This window comes from Cucurbita moschata, unplaced genomic scaffold (assembly GCF_002738365.1).
Source record: "Cucurbita moschata cultivar Rifu unplaced genomic scaffold, Cmos_1.0 Cmo_Scf00023, whole genome shotgun sequence".
Taxonomy (NCBI): domain Eukaryota; kingdom Viridiplantae; phylum Streptophyta; class Magnoliopsida; order Cucurbitales; family Cucurbitaceae; genus Cucurbita; species Cucurbita moschata.
The window spans coordinates 2,924,015-2,944,357 of NW_019268539.1; the positions used below are offsets into that span (position 1 = coordinate 2,924,015).

The 20,343-nt window shown below is 35.0% G+C and overlaps 4 protein-coding genes across 4 annotated transcripts in view; all 4 read left to right on the forward strand.

Annotated features, from left to right (window-relative positions):
• LOC111460158 (protein SIEVE ELEMENT OCCLUSION B-like) overlaps window positions 1–2,646 on the forward strand; it is a 4,249-nt gene extending 1,603 nt beyond the window's left edge. The window contains exons 4-7 of the mRNA XM_023103283.1: window positions 588–685; window positions 782–915; window positions 989–1,459; window positions 1,861–2,646. Coding sequence (XP_022959051.1) covers window positions 588–685; window positions 782–915; window positions 989–1,459; window positions 1,861–2,445 — 1,288 coding nt within the window. The 3' untranslated portion in view covers window positions 2,446–2,646. The remainder of the gene's footprint in view (window positions 1–587; window positions 686–781; window positions 916–988; window positions 1,460–1,860) is intronic.
• Window positions 2,647–6,760: 4,114 nt separating this feature from the next.
• Window positions 6,761–10,380, forward strand: LOC111460156 (protein SIEVE ELEMENT OCCLUSION B-like). Its single transcript, XM_023103281.1, has 7 exons — window positions 6,761–7,052; window positions 7,141–7,236; window positions 7,355–7,803; window positions 8,153–8,250; window positions 8,353–8,486; window positions 8,753–9,223; window positions 9,596–10,380. Exons 1-7 carry the CDS (start codon window positions 6,819–6,821, stop codon window positions 10,178–10,180), a joined length of 2,067 nt encoding a protein of 688 aa, XP_022959049.1. The 5' UTR covers window positions 6,761–6,818; the 3' UTR covers window positions 10,181–10,380.
• Window positions 10,381–13,624: 3,244 nt separating this feature from the next.
• LOC111460157 (protein SIEVE ELEMENT OCCLUSION B-like) lies at window positions 13,625–16,997 on the forward strand. The gene is made up of 7 exons (XM_023103282.1): window positions 13,625–13,920; window positions 14,010–14,105; window positions 14,195–14,643; window positions 14,710–14,807; window positions 14,891–15,024; window positions 15,113–15,580; window positions 16,148–16,997. The coding sequence occupies exons 1-7, from the start codon at window positions 13,690–13,692 to the stop codon at window positions 16,730–16,732; spliced, it is 2,061 nt and encodes a 686-aa protein (XP_022959050.1). The 5' UTR covers window positions 13,625–13,689; the 3' UTR covers window positions 16,733–16,997.
• Window positions 16,998–19,779: 2,782 nt separating this feature from the next.
• Window positions 19,780–20,343, forward strand: part of LOC111460154 (protein SIEVE ELEMENT OCCLUSION B-like) — a 4,021-nt gene continuing 3,457 nt past the window's right edge. The window contains exons 1-2 of the mRNA XM_023103280.1: window positions 19,780–20,016; window positions 20,097–20,192. Of these exons, the coding sequence (XP_022959048.1) occupies window positions 19,780–20,016; window positions 20,097–20,192 (333 nt within the window). The remainder of the gene's footprint in view (window positions 20,017–20,096; window positions 20,193–20,343) is intronic.

Sequence of the window (20,343 nt, forward strand, 5' to 3'; positions counted from 1 at the left end):
GGGGGGGGGGGGGGGGGGGGGGGGGGGGGGGGGGGGGGGGGGGGGGGGGGGGGGGGGGGGGGGGGGGGGGGGGGGGGGGGGGGGGGGGGGGGGGGGGGGGGGGGGGGGGGGGGGGGGGGGGGGGGGAGGGGAGCAGGAAGAGATTTCTGATCCCGACCCTGTTCAATTCTGGTCTCAATTCTGGTCTCAATTCTGGTCTCATCTTGCTCTTGAAAATAAATGAAGAATTTCGTGAAGATGAAAATTGAAATATGAGTTGTGTAACGACCCAGATGCGCCGCTAGTAGATATTGTCGTTTTTGGGCTTTCCCTTGTGCTTCCCCTCGAGGCTTTAAAAGTTTGCATACCCTTAGGCGATGGTTTCCACACCCTTATAAATGGTGTTTTCTTCTCCTCCCCAACCAATGTGGGACATCACAAGATGAGATGGAGACAGAAAAGACTTCCCCATTTATGCCCTACTCTGTAACATCTCTACAAATAGTTGTGATCTTGCCGTGATCGAAAGAAAATGACAAACCGAGTCGATCGATTTAAGTTTTTATATAGTTTCTTAATTCATTAAAAATGTTAATTTTTTTTTTCAGAAATCAGACACAGAGATATTTGAATGAATTGTCGGAAACTATTGCGTTGGTACTCGCTAGACTTGAAAAGCATCTAGACGCCATCCGAGAACAGCATGGTGGAATATACTTTAAAGCCATCCATGATGTTATTGTTCGTTAATTAACAAGTGACCTGAAACATAACGTTAAATTTGTTGTGTTTCTAATGACAGAGGAAGTTGATCTCTACCGATGGTTGGTTGACCACATTGAGCATTTTCATACTAACATTGCATTAGTTGTTTCCAAGCTACTTAGCGGCAAACCTGAAACCAACCCAATAATTGATGGCTCAACTCAAAAAGAGGTAAAAGTTCTTAAATCAAGTAACACAAATATCAAAGTTGATGAACGAAACTTAAAAATGTATGTTTTTACAGGTTGGTGTTCATGAAAGTTTGTCGGGAAAGAACGTGGTATTGCTCATTTCGAGGTTGGATATCTCCGAGGATGATATCAAAGCTATTCATAATATTTATGATGAATTGAAAACTAGAGACACTAATTATGAGATAGTTTGGATTCCAATTATCCCGGAGCCTTATCATGAAGATGATCGCAAGAGATATGAGTATTTGCGTTCTACAATGAAGTGGTACTCAATCCAGTTTACTACAAGAATATCTGGCATGAGATACATCGAGGAGGAGTGGCAATTTAGAGAAGATCCATTAGTTGTGGTACTCAACCCAAATTCTAAAGTAGAATTCATGAATGCAATTCATCTAATTCGAGTTTGGGAAAATGAAGCTATCCCATTTACACAAGCAAGAACTGAATCTTTACTAAAAAAACATTGGCCCGAGTCAACTCTCCTCAAATTCACTCACCAACCAAGGCTACCAAATTTGGTAGGTATAGTACAATCATTCTCTATTTCTTTTCTTTTCTTTTCTTTTGATATCGTAAATGTTTAAGAACGATTTAGAACTTCGGATGAAAATTAAGACTTCAATAATGAAAATTTGAAGGGTAGTTTTCAAAATTAAGACTTCAATAATGAAAATTTCCAAGTTACTCCTATACCAGCTTAGGTCAACATTTACTCTAAGGGTAGTTTTCAAACATTTATAAGAAGTCAATAAATTTATTTTATTTTATTTTTTTTGATTGTTTAGACAGGTTTAGAGTGAGTTTAAAAGTGTTTAAAATTATTTGAGTTCCAAAGTGTTTAAAATTATTTTTACAAAGACAATCAAAATAACCCTTAAATCTCCTATTTTGAGTTGACCTATGTACTTTTGTCAAACAGATTAAGAGTCAGAAAAGTATTATATTTTATGGAGGAAGGAATCCATCATGGATCCAACAATTTGAAGAAAAAGTAGAAATTTTGAAAAACGATCCTTTGATACTCGATGGGAGTTCATTTGAGATCGTACGCATTGGAAAAGATGCAATAGGAGAGGATGATCCTAAACTCATGGCTCGTTTTTGGAAAGTACAATGGGGTTATTTTATAGTGAAGAGCCAGATAAAAGGTTTAAGTGCAAGCGAGACAAGTGAAGATATTTTAAGATTGATTTCTTACCAAAATGAAGATGGTTGGGCAGTTGTTACGATAGGCTCAGCCCCTTTGTTAGTTGGTAGTGGCATTTTGATTTTGAGATTGTTTGATGATTTCCCAAAATGGAAACAAAATTTGCACTTCAAGGCTTTCCCCAATGCTTTTAGAGACTCCTTCAATGAGCTGGCTATGAAGACTCATGAATGTGATCGAGTTATTTTTCCTGAATTTAGTGGATGGATTCCTATGGTTGTCAACTGTCCCGGATGTCCTCGTTTCATGCAGAAGGACATTACCTTTAAATGTTGTCATGGTGGCTCTCGCATGTGATCATCCAAAGTGAGTATTATATATCTTTTTATTATCATATATTACTACTACTAACACTATTACGTGCCATAAATGATTTTTGGTGGTCATCAAGTTCTGTGTTTATATGTTAGAAATTGAGACATATGATCTTGTCGTTATCATCGATTGAATATTTGTATGATTTATGTTATTTCGACAAAATTATGAAATACTTTATCTTATTACTTCTCATTTTTCTCCCATCTCTTAAATTAGGAAGACACAATAACAAATCTGTTATTATGAAAATATAAACTATCAATAAAAAAAAAAATTTAAGAACTACAACTTATATTTTTTAATCTATTATATGATGAATGGATCGGATAAATTTCATAACAAATGAATATGCAAACAATAAGTGACAGTTGAATGATATATACCTATTATTATCACTGAATGTGAGCATTAATATGTCTCGATAACTCAACCAACTCCGATTATCCAACCTAAATTATAAATGATGTCATGGGTATTTTTTTTTCTCAGTTTTCGTTTGGTTGGAAATAGGAAAATTTAATTTGATTAGTTGGTCACAATTTTTTTTGTCCCACCAACCCAACCAACTTAAAAATAGGGTTACCATCTAACCTAATTGTACCATATTTTTTTAAAAGATTACTCCTTATTAATTAAACTTGTTAGATTGGGAGTTTCAAAATCTTTCATAGTTTATTTATTAACATTTTTTACCCATCAAATATATGAAACAACACCCGACGAAGTATGATGACCGTTAATCTAAGGGCATATTTGTTTATGTTTTGAATGGTCTTCATTATGTGAAGGTTGTCATTGTCTATGGAGTAGCTTGTTCGATAATGTTCGTCGCAATTATTTACTACACTCGCCTCAAAGGTTTGGTCGGATCTTGATCTTCTTGTATTTGAACCATTCCTTTACAAGACCATAAGGAAAAGAAAAAGAGAAAGAAAGTTCATTGGAGATGAGTTTAGAGTGAAAAACATAGCTGACTATACTTGATAATCGATAATTGTTCAAAGTTCATCTTATTTGAAGCTTCCGACTCTATTGATAATTGTATAAACATCATATATAATGAAATTTTTTTAGAAAAAACAATCAAATTAAAGAGAGTAAATCATATATTTAGCTTAAACACCGGTAAAATAGTCCAAATCCACCGCTAACAGATTGTCTGCTTTGACCCGTTACGTATCGCAGTCAACTTCACAGTTTTAAAACATGTCTAGTAGGGAGATCTTTCCATACTCTTCAACGAATTACTTTGTTCACCTCTCCAACCGATGTGAGATCTCATAATTCTCTCACTTTGAGAGTCCAACAACAAGAATGCTTTATTTCTCTCTTCAACTGATAAAAAGATTAGAAACAACTTGTTTTCGTCTTTAGCAAACATGCATGACATCGAGCACTCAAATAATTGCTTTCTTTGTCTTTTTTATTTTTTTGTTTGTCTTTTCCTCTTTTGCTTTTGCTTTTACTTTTCAATTTATTTAATTAAGATTTTGCTACCAATTATGGAAAAATCTCAAATCTTTAACCCTCTTCGCAACATTCCTTTTGCTTTTGCCTTTTCTTTTCAACTTGTTCAATCAAAGGTGGATTCTACAGACACCCCAACACATGATTGTTTATGAGTCACTGTTAAGATATAAAAAATCCCTTTTCTTTTTTTTACTCTAAATCATTATGACGGTTTGAACCATTAGTGAATCGAAAAAATTAACGTGTGAATACTAAAATGTAACGTAATGATCTCAAGTATGATAATTCTTACTTGTAATATTCCAAGCCAGTCTCACGATTTTAAGACGTATTTACTATAGAGAGAGTTTAGTCATATTCCGATCAGTGCCTTGCACCGTTCGACGACTAATTTTGATACTATTTGTAATAATCTAAGCCCACCGCTAAAAGATATTGTTCACTTTACCCCATTACGTATTGGTGTTGTCTCACGATTTTAAAATTCGTTTACTAGGGAGAAGTTTCCATACTCATATAAGAAATACTTCATTTCCCTCTCCAATTGATGTGGGATCTCAATACTCATTGAGAAACATGAATTTGAGTCAGACTTTTAAGATACTACTTCGATTGATTAACCTAATTTAGGTTTTGGATCAATCCCTAAATTAGATGAAGATCACTCTCACTCAAAATCACAAATAATTTACCTTGTTAAAAGCACAACAGTGAAGTAGAGTTAGGGCTAGTAGTGGACTTGAATTGGTACAAATTATATCAGAGTCGGACACTAAAGGATGTGCCAGCAAGGACACTGGCTCATAAGGATGAGTCTCACATCCGATTGAGAGAACATATCCTATTGGCTTAATTTGATTTGCTACCATAAAATGAATAATTAGTTAAAATGATTGACTTAGCGGTTAAAAGTTTGAATTTTTACCTTTTTTTTTTTAAATTAACTAAAAAAATATCGTGAAAATTTAAAATTTCGATTTCGTTTTACCAAGAACACAATGATACCGAAAGGAGGTGCATCCAATAAGTTCAAGCTAAGAACCACCCTTGAGAATTTGTGAAAGAGGTGAAAGGGTAAGGTAGAGGCATATATTCCTAACCTTGTGGGTACGATTTGTTTATTGTAAGGATATTAAAAGATGTATCCTATAAGATTTTTGGTGTTTCGTCTTTACACAAAGTTGTATTCAAATTCTTCGGTGCTGTGACTGTGAAGACTAATCTCTTAATCATCTTTGTCAGCTCTCAACTTTACACAATCAAAGTTTTATAACTTTCTCATTTTTCTATTTTTTAAAATCTTTGTTTACTCAATACTTAGTTTTTGGCCATTGGGATAATGAATAATATAAAGACTTCTTTGGTTAAGATATTTACATTAAAAATTTCTTATGTTTCAAGAAAAAGGTCATAAACATGATCCAAAAAAAAGATTTATACCCTTAAATTTTACGGGTCAAATTGATAATAGGATGGAGGTCGACCCTTGTGATCAAAGTCTCACAATGATAAGATAAGAAAAAAACTCATGGAGGTATAGTAAACAAAAAGCAACATCTTGAGAATTTAACCTAAAGTGGATAATATCATATCATTATAGAGATATGTGGAGGCTCGTAGTCCTTAACAAGAAACAAGGGAAGAAACAAGGGACAGTAGAAATCATTCATGATAGACTCCAAAGGCCTGAAAATGCTATGAGATGTTAAAAAATGGTTGAAGTTAGTTGAATAGGAGGATCACTATGACTATAACCGTTGATAAATTTACCAAAGACGAAAATGATTTATTCGATATTATGGATGACTGGTTACGGAGAGACCGTTTTGTTTTTGTAGGTTTGGTCCGATCTATTGTTCTTTTCTTGTGCCTATTTTGCCGTAGGAGGTTGATTTACAGGTACAACCTTTGTAACTTCGTGCTATCAAAACTATGCTCCTAACTTACTCAGGTGGATAGAGTCATTGGGTGCCAATGGAGGTTCATCGGATAAGCAATGTGCTGGGAAGAAGAGGAGTTGTGAAACTAGAGAGTTGAATGGTTGTTTGTGAGATCCCACATCGACGGGAAAGGGAAATGAAACATTCCTTATAAGGGTGTGGAAACCTCTCCCTAACAGACACGTTTTAAAACCGTGAGGCTGACAATGATACGTAACGGGTCAGAGCGGACAATATCTACTAGCAGTGGGCTTGAACTATTACAAATGATATCAGAGTCAGGCATCGAGCGATGTACCAACGAGGACGCTGGCCCCCAAAGGGGTGGATTGTAAATCCCAAATCGGTTAGAGAGGGGAACGAAACATTTCTTATAAAGTTTCATTTCCCTTTCTAGTCGAGGTGGGAAACATTCCTTATAAGGGTGTGGAAACCTCTCCATAGCAGACATGTTTTAAAACCGTGAGGCTGACAACAATACGTAACGGATAAGAGCGGACAATATCTACTAGCAGTGGGCTTGAACTATTACAAATGATATCAGAGTCAGGCATCGAGCGATGTGCCAACGAGGACGCTGGCCCCCAAAGGGGTGGATTGTAAATCCCAAATCGGTTAGAGAGAGGAATGAAACATTTCTTATATAAAGTTGTGAAAACCTCTATCTACTGGACCACGATACATAAAAGGCCAAAATGAAATCTAATAAATTGAAATATGGGCTACTCAAATCACGTGTTTCACTAAAGCTCAAATCCAGCATGGAACACAAATTCTTTTCTTCTGACAAGAACAGTGGTTTGTTTCATACACTTCAACCTTTTCAGTCTTTTCCAGAAGATTTTTGTGTATAAATATAGCCTAACAATTTCAATTCACAACACAACCGAACCCTATTCGACCTTCTTTCCTTCTGTTTGCACTTCTCTCTTCATCCAAACCATGGCCACTGCACTCAAGGCACCCACCACTTCACATGGATTGCTGCATCCTAAGCAATCATCCACCTCTAAGGAGGAAATGAGCGTGAGACATTACTCCGACAAACTTGTCACCGGTCACATTTACGCCCAACATCGCGACGATGACTCAACTAAAATTGACCTTCCAAATTACATCTCAATTATTGAGAGCATCATTACCACTGCCGATCGAATTACTGAAACCGTTCATCGCGTAAAAACCTTTATTATTCTACATAAAGTTTGACACTTTCTTTATTTTAATAATGAAATAACGAATAATTATTATCATACTCATGCAGGGTAGCGAAGGGCGTGTGGTGTATTCAGATGATTCATTGGCATCTAATGTTGTGATCGAGCCTCCGCTATGTACTCTTCATCATATCTCTAGCGAGGTCATTTTTCAATCTTTTAATAACCCTTTTGAAATCTCGTAATCAAAATTTCAAAATATGCCTAAAAGGAGATAACTTTGTTTTTTGTTTACAACTTTTATTGAAATTTCATTTTCAGTTGTCATGCAAGGCTCCGGGGGTAGAGAAAGCACACGAGACGACACTAAAAATCTTCGAAATATTGGCTAATTATCCATGGGAAGCCAAGGCAGCTCTCACTTTGTTAGCCTTTGCAACAGATTATGGAGACTTATGGCATCTCTATCATTATTCCCATACCGATCCATTGGCTAAATCATTGGCCATTATCAAGCGAGTAGCTACCTTGAAGAAGCACTTAGACTCACTTCGATACCGACAAGTGCTTCTCAATCCCAAGAGCCTTATTCAAAGCTGTTTGCAAGCAATCAAATACATGGATGAGATACGAGAATTCTCCAAATATGATGTCAAGGAGCTTACTGCGTTGCCAGCTGCTCTTCGTCTGATTCCATTGTTTACTTATTGGGTTATACACACTATTGTTGCTTCTAGAATTGAGCTCTCTAGCTATCTGAGCGAAACCGAGTAAGTAATCATTTATTTTAACCTAGACTTGCCTCAAACGGGAGGAAGAATCCACGTTTAAATTAAAAGTAAGGGAGGGAGTGGGAAGAGATTTCTCTACAACGATGTCAGAGATAGGGATTATAAGAAATTTCCAGTCCCATCTCGCTCCACGAAAACAAATAAAAAATTTCGTGGAGATGAGAATTGAAATAGGAAGCAAGATGAGGGCAGAGAAAGCTTCCATATTCCTGCCTCACCCCGTGACATCTCCACGGTGATCAAAAGAACATGACAAACCGAGTCGATCGATTTGAGTTTTTCTTTAGTTTCTTAATTCCTTAAAAATGTTAAATTTATTTTTTTTCAGGAATCAGCCACAGCTATATTTGAATGAATTGTCGGACAAAATTACGAGCGTACTCACCGACATTGAAAGGCATCTATACGCCATCCGAGATCTGAAAGGTGGAATATACTTTATAGCCTTCCATGATGTTATTGTTATTGTTCGTTAATTAACAAGTGACCTGAAACATAACGTTAAATTTGTTGTGTTTCTAATGACAGAGGAAGTTGATCTCTACCGATGGTTGGTTGACCACATTGAGCATTATCATACTGGCATTCCCTTGGTTATTTCCAAGCTGGTTGACGGCAGACCTGAAACCAACCCAATAATTGATGGCTCAACTCAAAAAGAGGTAAAAGTTCGAAGTACACACAAATATCAAAATTGATGCTGGAATGGATAAATACTAAATTATGTTTATCATATATATCATATTTGATATTTTATTAAAGATAAATATCTAGATATTTGCTTTATTAAGTTGTATCTTTACCTGTATGGTTCTTTTCATTTATTACTATTTCTATATACTTATAATTTATTTGATTATAAATAGAGAACTTTCACGCACTATTTAGTTGGGGTGGATTAAGCAAACATTCTTCGTATGTTTTACAGGTTGGTATTCATGAAAGTTTGTCGGAAAAGAACGTGATATTGCTCATTTCTGGTCTGGATATCTCGGAGGACGATATTAGAGCTTTACATAAGATTTACGATGAATTGAAAGCTAGAAACGCTAATTATGAGATAGTTTGGATTCCAATTATCCCGGAGCCTTATCATGAAGATGATCGCAAGATGTATGAGTATCTGCGTTCTACAATGAAGTGGCTCTCAATCCAGTTTACCACAAAAATATCTGGCATGAGATACATCGAGGAGAAGTGGCAATTTAGAGAAGATCCATTAGTTGTGGTACTCAACCCAAATTCTAAAGTAGAATTCATGAATGCAATTCATCTCATTCGTGTTTGGGAAAATGAAGCTATCCCATTTACACAAGCAAGAACTGAATCTTTACTCAAAAAACATTGGCCCGAGTCAACTCTCCTCAAATTCACTCACCAACCAAGGCTACCAAATTGGGTATGTATAATACTATCATTCTCTATTTCTTTTCTTTTCTTTTGATATCGTAAATGTATAAGAACGATTTAGAACTTCGGATGAAAATTAAAACTTCAAACGGTGTGACGGTAATTCATTATGAAAATTTGGATCATCAAACCATTCCAAATTACTGCTATACTAGTTTATATCTTGATTTTCATTCAAAATTCTAAAGAACTTTTACTCTAAGGGTAGTTTTCAAAACATTTTTTTTAAACATACCATTATACATTTTTTTTAATTGTTTTCATCTGTTCAGATTGAGTTTAAAAGTGTTTAAAATTATTTTTACAAAGACAGTCAAAATAACCCTTAATCTAAGTTGATCTATATACTCTTTTCAAACAGATTAAGAGTCAGAAAAGTATTATATTTTATGGAGGAAAGAATCAAGCATGGATCCAACAATTTGAAGAAAAAGTAGAAGTTTTGAAAAGCGATCCTTTGATAATCGACGGGGGTTCATTTGAGATCGTACGCATTGGAAAAGATGCAATAGGAGAGGATGATCCTAAACTTATGGCTCGTTTTTGGAAAGTACAATGGGGTTATTTTATAGTGAAGAGTCAGATAAAAGGTTCAAGTGCAAGCGAGACAACTGAAGATATTTTAAGATTGATTTCTTACCAAAATGAAGATGGTTGGGCAGTTCTTACTGTAGGCTCAGCCCCTGTGTTAATTGGTCGTGACGTTTTGATTTTGAGATTGATTGATGACTTTCCAAAATGGAAACAAACTTTGCGCTTGAAGGCTTTCCCCGATGCTTTTAGAGAATACTTCAATGACCTGGCTATGAAGACTCATCAATGTGATCGAGTTATTCTTCCTGGATTTAGTGGATGGATTCCTATGGTTGTCAACTGTCCTGAATGTCCTCTTTTCATGGAGACTGGCATTAGTTTTAAATGTTGTCACGGTGGCACTCATATGTGATCATCCAAAGTGAGTATTATATATCTTTTTATTATCATATTTTACTACTACTAAGACTACTACTATGTACAATAAATGATGCCATTTTTTGTGGCCATCTGTGTTTTTCTGTTGAAATCGAGACATATGATCTCGTCATTATCATCGATTGAATATTTGTATGATTTATGTTATTTCGACAAAATTATGAAATACTTTATCCTACTGTTTATCATTTTCGTTTCATCTCTTAAATTATGAAGACAAATAACAAAGCTGATAAAAAAAAAAAAGTTATGAACTACCATTTATATTTTTTAATCTATTGATATGTTGAATGGGTGAGATAGACCTAGTAACAAATGAATATGTAAACAATCAGTGATAGTTGAATGATTGATACCTATTACTATCACTGATTGTGGGTATTAATATGTCTCGATAACTCAACTAACTCGCACTATCCAACTTAAATCATAAATGGTGAGATGGGTAAGATTTTTTTTTCTCTTCTCAGTTTGGCTGGGTTGAATTTTGGAAAAGCCAAAAATTCAATTTGATCGGCGGTTACATTTTTTTTTGTCTGGCTAACACAACCAACCTAAAAATAGGGTTACAATCTAAGGTTATTCTACCATACTTTTTTAAAAGATTAAGAATAATTAATATTTGTAACTGATATCAGTGATGTGTTGTGATAAGTATGATGGTGGGAACACAGAAGACTTCCCTGTCTCTTCCCACTTCATCCTCCTCACATTCTTTTGTTTTTAACGTGGGGAGGAGGAAAAGGAAGGAAAAGAAGAGAAAGAAAATAGGGTGGCCGTGACAACGACAACTATAGATGGAGGAAGATGAAAGAATCGAGAAGAGACCAAAATGTTATCAAATTCAAACTTTAAGGATCAAAAACATAATTTATCTTAATCGAACTCTCAATTTTGTGTCGAATAGGTCCTTAAAATTTTAATTTTGTGTCGAGTTTCAAAATTAATAAATTGTTTATGTATCTAATTTAACAAACAAACAAAAAAAAAAAAATTATTAGTTACAAATTAAATGGAAAGCTCATAGAAGTATACACCAAAACAAAAGTTTAGGCTTCATTTGATTAATCATTTTATCTTTTTATTACTTTTTTTTTTCTAAAAATTGAACTTACTTAAAATTTCTTGCTTTATTACCTACTTTTAAATAGTTCATAAATTATGAAAAACAAAATTAAAAGTTCATAAATATATCAACATTTTTTTAAATTTAAATATCTATTTAACGTGAAAGTTGTTTGAAGTATTACCAGTTCTTAACGTGAAAGGTGCTTGAAGTAGAACCTATATCATACGTTTTTTAAGGTTCAAAGACATGTTTAACGTGAAAGTTTCTGGAAGTATTTAACGTGAAAGTTGCTTGAGGTTTAACCTATATCATGCGTTTTTTAAAGTTCGAAACCCTATTTGACGTGAAAATTGCTTGAAGTTTAAACTAGATCAGACGTTTTTTAAAGTTCAAAAACCTATTTATGGTCAAAATTGCTTAAAGTTTGTTACTATATCAGACATTTTCGAAAGTTCAAAGACCTATCTAATGTGCAAGTTGCTTGAAGTTTAACTTATACCAAACGTTTTCGAAAGTTCAAAGACCTATCTAACGTGAAAGTTGCTTGAAGTTTAACCTATGCCAGAAGTTTTCGAAAGTTCAAAGACCTATTTAACGTGAAAGTTGCTTGAAATTTAACCTATACCAAAAGTTTTCGAAAGTTCAACGACCTATTTAACGTGAAAGTTGGTTGAAGTTTAACCTATACAAGATGTTTTCGAAAGTTCAAAGACATATTTAACATGAAAGTTGCTTGAAGTTTAACCTATACCAAACGTTTTCGAAAGTTCAAAGACCTATTTAGCGTGAAAGTTGCTTGAAGTTTCGCCTATACCAGACGTTTTTGAAAGTTCAAAGACTTGTTTAACTTGAAAGTTGCTTGAAGTTTAACCTATACCAGACGTTTTTGAAAGTTCAAAGACCTATTTAACGTGAAAGTTGCTTGAGGTTTAACCAATACTAGACGTTTTCGAAAGTTCAAAAGACCTATTTAACATGAAAGTTGCTTGAAGTTTAACCTATACCAGACGTTATCGAAAGTTCAAAAAACCTATTTAACGTGAAAGTTGTTTGAAGATTAACCTATACCAGAAGTTATCGAAAGTTCAAAAAACCTATTTAACGTGAAAGTTGCTTGAAGATTAACTTATACCAGACATTATTGAAAGTTCAAAAAACCTATTTAACGTGAAAGTTGTTTGAAGATTAACCTATACCAAACGTTATCAAAAGTTCAAATACCTATTTAACATGAAAATTGGTTGAAGTTTAACCTATATCGAATGTTTTATAAAGTTTAAAGACCTACTTAACGTGAAAGTTGCTTGAAATTTAACCTCGAGATGTTGGTTGCATTTGTATGTCGATCGAGTAATCGTGGATTGTATCGTATGAATAGAAGTAGAAGCATATATTCTTTCCCTTGTGACGACGATTGGGTTATAATTGATGTAATACTTTAATCAATTATCCCCAAGATTTTGCTACTTCTTCTTTATACAAAGTATTCAAATTCTTCGGCGTTGTAACTTTGAAGATTCACTTTGTCCCACAAGAAAAAGGAAACAATTATGAATTCTAAATGATTCTTCATTCTCTTTGTTACCTGTCACCCTCCCTTATCCATTCCCTATTCCATGCATCCCCGCAACTTACATTATTATCACCTTGAATTTACTATATATCTACAAATCATTGACTAATTATTCATAAAACATATTCTAATTACGCTTTATTAAAGCTCTAATTCTTTTCGAGATTGTTTTTTATGTCTTCTTGTAACGGTACAAGCCCACCGCTAGCAGATAATGTCCTCTTTGGGATTTCTCTTTCAAGTTTTCCTTTAAGGTTTTTAAAACGTGTATGCTAGGGAGAGGTTTCCACACCTTATAAAGAATACTTCGTTCCCCGAAAAGTATTAGAAAGTTAACGAGTCATGCTTATTAGGAATCACGACACTCAACAATGATATGATATTATCAATTTCGAGCATAAGCTCTTATGAGTTTGCTTTTGGTTTCTCCAAAAGGCCTCGTACTAATGTAGATAATATTGCTTACTTATAAACCCATGATCAACCTCTTAATTAGCCGATGTGAGACTCCTGTCCTAACAATTCTCAACACTACTCACGTCTCGATATCTATTTTATGAGTTTAGCAATGAGTGAAAGTCGAGATTTGACGTAGAAAATCATACCCGTTTCCTAAATAGGGATCTGAACTAAGAAAAGAAGCTCAGATCCAGCAGAACAAATTCCTTTCTTCAGACAAAATAAGGAAATTAGTTAATTTCCTTTAGACTTCTTTGGCATTTTGTCTCTTCTTGAACAACTGAATGTGCATAAATAGAGGCAGCCAAATCCGACCAACAACACAACCAAACTATTAAACCTTCTGTGTTTTCCTTTTGTGTCTTCTCTTTGCACCCAAACCATGGCTACTTCACTCAAGCCACCCACTGTTGCTTCTGCATTGCTTAAGCAGCCAACCGCCATGACGAAGGAGGAGTCGAGCATGAAATATTACTCGGACGACCTCGTCACTGGCTACATTTACGACAAACATCGTGACGACGATACAACCAAAATCGATCTCCCTCATTACATCTCAGTTATCGAGAATATCATGACTCTTGCCGACCGAATTACCGACGCCGTTCTTCGGGTACCACATTTACAAAAATTTTATTAGTTTTATTTTAAAGGATATTTTCGATTCGGAATGAAAGATTATTCTCGTGTTTATACATGTAGGGTACCGACGGACGCCTAGTACCTTCAGATGAATCTCTGACATCTAATGTTTCAATTGAGCCACCGCTTTGTGCTCTTCACAATATCACGAGCGAGGTCATAGTTCAAAACATAATTTTTTATTTTTTTAAGTATTTTGAAAGTCATTTAAAACAAGACCCGTTATTAAAGATTTTGTTTTTCAGCTTTCGTGCAAGGCTCCCGGGATCGAAAATGCACACGAGATTACACTAAAAATCTTCGAATTATTGGCTACTTATCCATGGGAAGCCAAGGCAGCGCTCACTTTGATAGCCTTTGCAACGGATTATGGAGATTTATGGCATCTCTACCATTATTCCCATACCGATCCATTGGCTAAGTCATTGGCCATTATCAAGCGAGTAGCTATGTTGAAGAAGCACTTGGACTCACTTCGATACCGTCAAGTGCTACTCAGCCCCAACAGTTTGATCAACAGCTGCTTGCAAGCAATAAAATACATGAACCAAATTAGAGAATTCTCCAAATATGATGTCAAGGAGCTTCCTGAATTGCCTGCTGCTCTTCGTCAAATCCCATTAATCACTTATTGGGTTATACACACAATTGTTTCTTCTAGAATTGAGATCTCCAGCTATCTTAGCGAAACCGAGTAAGTCGATTTATCTATTTTTTCCGTGTTTAATAAGTTCTTAAACTTTCAATTTTATTTTTTCAGGAACCAATCACAGAAATACTTGAATGAATTGTCTGAAAAGATCGCCATTGTATTGGCCGTGCTTGAAAAGCATCTAGACGCCATCCGAGAACAATATGGTGGAACATTTTACAACGATTTTTTTTATTGATATCATTCATTCTCAACTTTATATTAACTTTGTTCGTGTGGTTGACGACAGAGGAGGTCGACCTCTACCGATGGCTGGTTGACCACATTGAGCATTATCATACGGACATTACATTGGTTATGTCTAAGCTTCTTAGTGGCAAAATTGAAGCCAAGCCACTTATTGATGGCTCTACCCTAAGAGAGGTCTGTTCTATATCATAATTTTTGGAGTGATTTATTGGTATAAAGATATAATTATCATGCCTAATATGATTATTGGAAGTGTTTATAGGTTAGCATTCAAGAAAGTTTAGCGGGGAAGAATGTGGTGTTGGTGATTTCTGAATTGAATATCTCAGATGATGACATGAGAGCTCTTCATCAAGTTTACAATGAATTGAAAAGAGACAATAAGCATGAGATTGTTTGGATTCCAATTATCCCAGAGCGTTTTCTTGAGGAAGATCGAAGGAGATATGAGTATCTGCGGTCTACGATGAAATGGTATTCAATGCAATTCTCTACAAGAGTGGCTGGCATGAGGTATATTGAAGAGAAGTGGCAATTGAGAGAGGACCCATTAGTTGTGGTACTCAATCCACAGTCTAAAGTGGAATTTACTAATGCAATTCATTTGATTCGAGTTTGGGGAACCGAAGCAATCCCTTTTACTCATAATCGAACTGAGCTTCTTTTGAGAAAACATTGGCCTGAATCAACCCTCGTCAAGTTCACTCATCAACCAAGGTTATTGAGTTGGGTATGTTACTATCACACTATTGTTGTTTTACCACATTTATTTGTTAATAAGGGTTGCATATAGATATTGGCTAAGTTGGGGGTAGGGGGTATGACTATTATAAGCTAATTTTACGGTTAGGAATCACGTATTTGTTAGATGAACACGACTCTCCACAATGGTGTGATATTATGGACGCTTCCCCAAAAGGCTATCGCTTCCCCAAAAGGCCTCATACCAATGGAGATAGTATTCCTCACTTATAAACCTATGATCTTCCACTAAATTAGCCAATGTGGGACTCACTCCCAATAATAATCCTCGAGATAGTATTCCTCACTTATAAACCTATGATCTTCATCTATATTAGCCAACGTGGGACTCACTCCCAATAATAATCCTCAACAGGATCTCCACAATGGTATGATATTGCTCACTTTGAGCATAAACTCTTGTGGCTTTGTTTTGAGCTTCCCCAAAAGGCCTCGTACGATTATTCCTCACTTATAAACCCATGATTTTCAACTAAATTAGCCAAGGTAGGACTCACTCTCAATAATAATCCTCAACATTTACTTTTTGTATCAGTTCAACCAAGAGAGAAGCATCCTATTCTACGGTGGAAAAGAACCTAAGTGGATTCAACAATTCGAGGAAAGAGCAGAATTTTTGAAAAGTGATCCTCTAGTAATTGAAGGGCGTTCATTTGAGATCGTACGCATAGGAAAGAACGCAAGAGGAGAGGACGATCCTGCACTCATGGCTCGTTTCTGGAAAACACAATGGGGCTATTTCATAATCAAGAGTCAAATAAAAGGTTCAAATGCCAGCGAAACAACCGAAGACATCTTAAGGTTGATTTCTTATGAAAATGAAGATGGTTGGGCTGTTCTTACTGTTGGCCCAACCCCTATTCTAGTTGGCCGTGGTCTTTTGATTCTAAGATTGCTCGATGATTTCCCAAAATGGAAGCAAATGTTACGCCTCAAAGGCTTCCCCGATGCTTTTAGAGAATACTTCAACGAGTTGGCTGCCAAGACCCACCAATGCGATCGAGTTATTCTTCCAGGGTTTAGTGGATGGATTCCTATGATTGTCAATTGCCCTGAATGTCCTCGCTTCATGGAGACTGGCATTAGCTTCAGGTGCTGTCACGGTCGTCCTCTCGTGTGATAATGCCGATTCAACAACCTATCTTTTTATTACTACTACTACTATTACTGCTACTAATAAATGAAATTAACTATGCAGCTTATTGCTATTTCTTATTCCATGGTTGTTTATTAGAATCGAGTCCAATAGGTCTCGCTACTAATAAGCTCATGTATTGCTTTGCATTAGTTCTTCAATTTTTTTCTTTTTAGTTCACTTTGTATTTGCTTACATGATCATCTAATGTAAGAACTACATCAAATAAAGGACGTTATTTGGTTGCTTTCAATTTCATTTGTGTATATTGTCACACTATAAGCTTATTTATTGCTTTCGAAACAAACCCATTTCATAATATTTTCATATTAATTTTCTAATCTCGAATTTGATTATTTTTTCTCAATTTCTTTATTATGATTTTCAACTTTCTTAGAGAAACATGAACTTTTACTCGAATTTTAAAAACAAAAACAAGATTCTGAAAATTGATTTTTCAATTTTTGCAAATAATGGTAAAAAATAGAATATGAAAGAGTGTTTAAAACATTATGATACTCATCTATCTTGGCCCTTGGGGGACCAGATGGGCCCACTTGAGGGTCTGGGTCACCATTTACTCGTCATTATGTGAGGATCACAACCTACCCTCTCCATAGTATACTTGTGACACTAAATTATTAAGCTACACACTTCGATAGTTGTTTAGCTCACGAGTAAAAACATTGTTTTACACCTTCAAAAGATTAAAAGAACTTGAGGAACCAAAGTCATTTTTTTTATAAAATTTTTTGTTTTAGGTTATTCTCAACGATTTCCTCACGTTGAACTTCTTGGTCCAATCTTTGACTCATTGCTAAATCTTGTTGTAATCGACTTTTGACTTGTTGATGTGCTTCGGATGAGTGGGATCAGTCATATCAATCTTTTTGAGATCAAATTTAAAAGCTTCATAAGCTATAACAAGTACACACATAAAATAGTGAGTACTCCAAGAATCCTAAGAAAACTTGTGTTCTTTCTCAAGAATTTTAACCGAGTAACCAAAATAAAATGATTTGATAAGTGGGAAGCTGATAGTAATACGTAACTGATCAAAGCACACAATGTTTGTTAATAGTGGACATGAACTGTTACAAATGGTATCATAACCAGATACTGGCGGTGTGCCAACGAGGACACTAGGCAATCAAGGGATAAATTATGAGATCCCACATCGGTTGGAGAGGGGAATGAAACATTTCTTGTATGGCTATGGAAACCTTGTCCTAGTACACGCATTTTTAAAACTGTGAGACTGAAAACGATATGTAACAAGTTAAAGTGGACAATATTTGTTAGCGGTCAGTTTAGACTGTAATAACGTTACCAAGTGTTGTGCAAGGTTGCTTAAACATGAATTAAGCTTTTCTTCCTACCCAAGACATCCAAATTTTGAGTTTCGAAGATAAATTTAGCTTGTAGTTAAAAGAAAGAAAGAACACGATAAACGAAAATTCCTTCTTTTATCTAGTTTGATTCAATATTGATCGAGATGAATCAAGTAATTTACACTAGTTCTTTCTACCCCAAATCGAATAGAGAATTGCAACGACTTCGTGTACACGGGATCAAATATAGATATAAGAGTTGTGGACTTTTCAAAACTTCTTCCAACAGGTTCAAGATGAGCTTGAGCCTCATTCTATCGACTAGATAGGGTCTCGGGTTTGGTTGTGAAATTTGCCAATTTCGGGATTTTCATACATAGGTGCAATGAAACCGTGTTTTTTTTCCTAATCGAGCTGTTACAATTGATCGTAGGGATTACATATTACTATTTTATAATTGCAGCTTTTAAAATATAATTCCTTTAATCTATTCTTCAAGATCTTGTTTGCTTCTTCTTTACAGAAAGAATTGGAATTGTTGGGTGTAATTTTGAAGATTCACTTTATTCACAAACAAACTAAAGTTTGCAATGATTCTTCATTCTCTTTGCTAGCTGTCAGTTTTATGCCACCAAATTTTAGAACCACAATTTTCATTCATAAATACGACTATGTAATGTTAATAATTTGATTTTTATTTTTTGAAAATAAATGCTATTTTCTCTTGTTGTTTACCCGTTTTTTACTTTTATTTGCCAGTAGATACGGTCCATTTTGGCCCATTATATATAGTCATCAGTCTCACAGTTTTGAAACGAATTTGCTAAAGGGAAGTTTTCACACTCTTATGGGAAATATAGTATGATTTATACCTACAAAATAAATCAATGATTATCAAACGGGTCTAAATTCTTATGTTATTATCCCAATATTTCTTTTTCTTATTTTTGCATCATATGATAATGTAACTAGAAAGTAACGACCAACTTAATATTAATTATATATACAAATATTAATTATATCTTATAGATTTAAAAGGTAGGAAAATAATCCACTTTAAGTATAGTACAATTAGCATATTAACAATAAAAATTATGGGTTTAAATTTTTATTTCTGTGTTGTTGAACTTCAAAAAATAAAAACTCGATAATTGAGGCAGCTAATAACATCTCATGAACTCAAAAGTTCATATTTTTTCCATGAAGCGTAGGTTGGCAATTCTCTCCGAAAAATAATCAAAACTTTATCATCAGTTCTTTGGTTACGCCCTTCTTTTTGGAGCTCATCCCTACCACGCACACGATAATCTATAGTTAAATGATTGAGCTGAGTTACAAAAAAATAGGTACGTCCAAAAATGCATTCAAGAATTTTTTGTTAAAATATTACTTCTACTAGTTCAATTTTTTACTCTCGATTTGGCGGGATTGTGACGACCGAAACAAATGGCTAATGAGACAAGAAAAAAAGGTAAAATGGATCTATTCGACCATGTGTCAAGTTAAAGCTTAAATCTAGAACTTCACATTCTTTTCTTTAGACAAGAAGAACATTAATGTCCTCAAGACTCTTTGTTTTTGTGTCTCTTCTTGAAGATTTGTGTGTATAAATAAAGCCCAACAACTCCAATTAACAACACAAGCAACCTATTCAACTCTCTTTGCTTCCTCTATTGTCCTTCCTCTCTCAATACCCAAACCATGGCCACTACACTCAAGGCACCCACCGGCGCTGCACCTTCTTTGTTGCATTCTAAGCACGCATCCACCCACAAGGAGGAGGTTGGCACCAAGCATTTCCCCGACGAACTCGTCACCGGACACATTTACGCCAAACATCGTGATGACGATAGTACCAAAATTGATCTCCCCAGTTACATCTCAGTTATCGAGAATATTATCACAACTGCTGATCAAATTATTGATACTGTTCATCGGGTAAAAATATAACGTTTACCTGCACAATTAAATGTTTGCTTGCTTGTCTTTTTTCTAATTCTATTATTGTACTTATATAGGGAATCGACGGCCGCTTGGTACACTCCGATGCAACTTTGGCATTCAATGTTGTGATCGAGCCTCCGCTTTGTACCCTTCATCGTATCTCTAGCGAGGTTATAGTCATATCACTTAAATCATTGGGACCCATTTGATAAAATGATCTAATTTTTTTACTTTTTAAGTTTAAAGTTTTGTTTTTAACTTTTTTTTTTTTTTTTTTTTTTTTTTTTTTTTTTTTTTTTTTTTTTTTTTTTTTTTTTTTTT